This window comes from Eimeria mitis, genomic scaffold (genome assembly GCF_000499745.2).
Source record: "Eimeria mitis Houghton genomic scaffold, Emh_scaff1906, whole genome shotgun sequence".
Taxonomy (NCBI): Eukaryota; Apicomplexa; class Conoidasida; order Eucoccidiorida; family Eimeriidae; genus Eimeria; species Eimeria mitis.
The window spans coordinates 6,437-6,860 of NW_013570229.1; the positions used below are offsets into that span (position 1 = coordinate 6,437).

At 43.2% G+C, this 424-nt stretch overlaps 1 protein-coding gene across 1 annotated transcript in view; it reads right to left on the reverse strand.

Moving 5' to 3' along the window:
* The window catches only part of EMH_0045660 (cystathionine beta-lyase, putative), a gene marked incomplete at both ends in the record, with an annotated part of 2,771 nt that overhangs the window by 189 nt on the left and 2,158 nt on the right, over window positions 1-424 (reverse strand). Inside the window, one exon of the mRNA XM_013496089.1 lies at window positions 1-209. Within this exon, the coding sequence (XP_013351543.1) occupies window positions 1-209 (209 nt within the window). The remainder of the gene's footprint in view (window positions 210-424) is intronic.

Consider the following 424-nt stretch of genomic DNA (forward strand, 5'->3'; position numbering starts at 1 on the left):
AGCTTTGTCGAGGGCCTCAACAAGATCCTTGGGGCTCTCAAGGCCAATAGAAAGACGAATGTAGCCATCCGTGACGCCAATAGCTAGCCGTTGTTCCGGTGTGAGCTGGGCATGAGTAAAGACAGCGGGGCAGGTAATAAGCGACTGAGCGGAGCCTAAATTCTCGCAGAGAGAGAAGGGCTTGCCGACGGTATTCATCAGCCTTTTGCCTGTTCAAAGTACATCACAACAGAAAGACACATGCATAACATGCCGTATATAAACACCGTACTCATATATAGACACGTCTATATGCATATATGTACTGTATGTGCAGCTGCAGTACGTGCTTGTTTTAGTGCTTTAAACGGAGATGGAAACTACTGATTGCCTTCGTAGTACATTCATATTCACGTATATATATATATATATATATATATATATA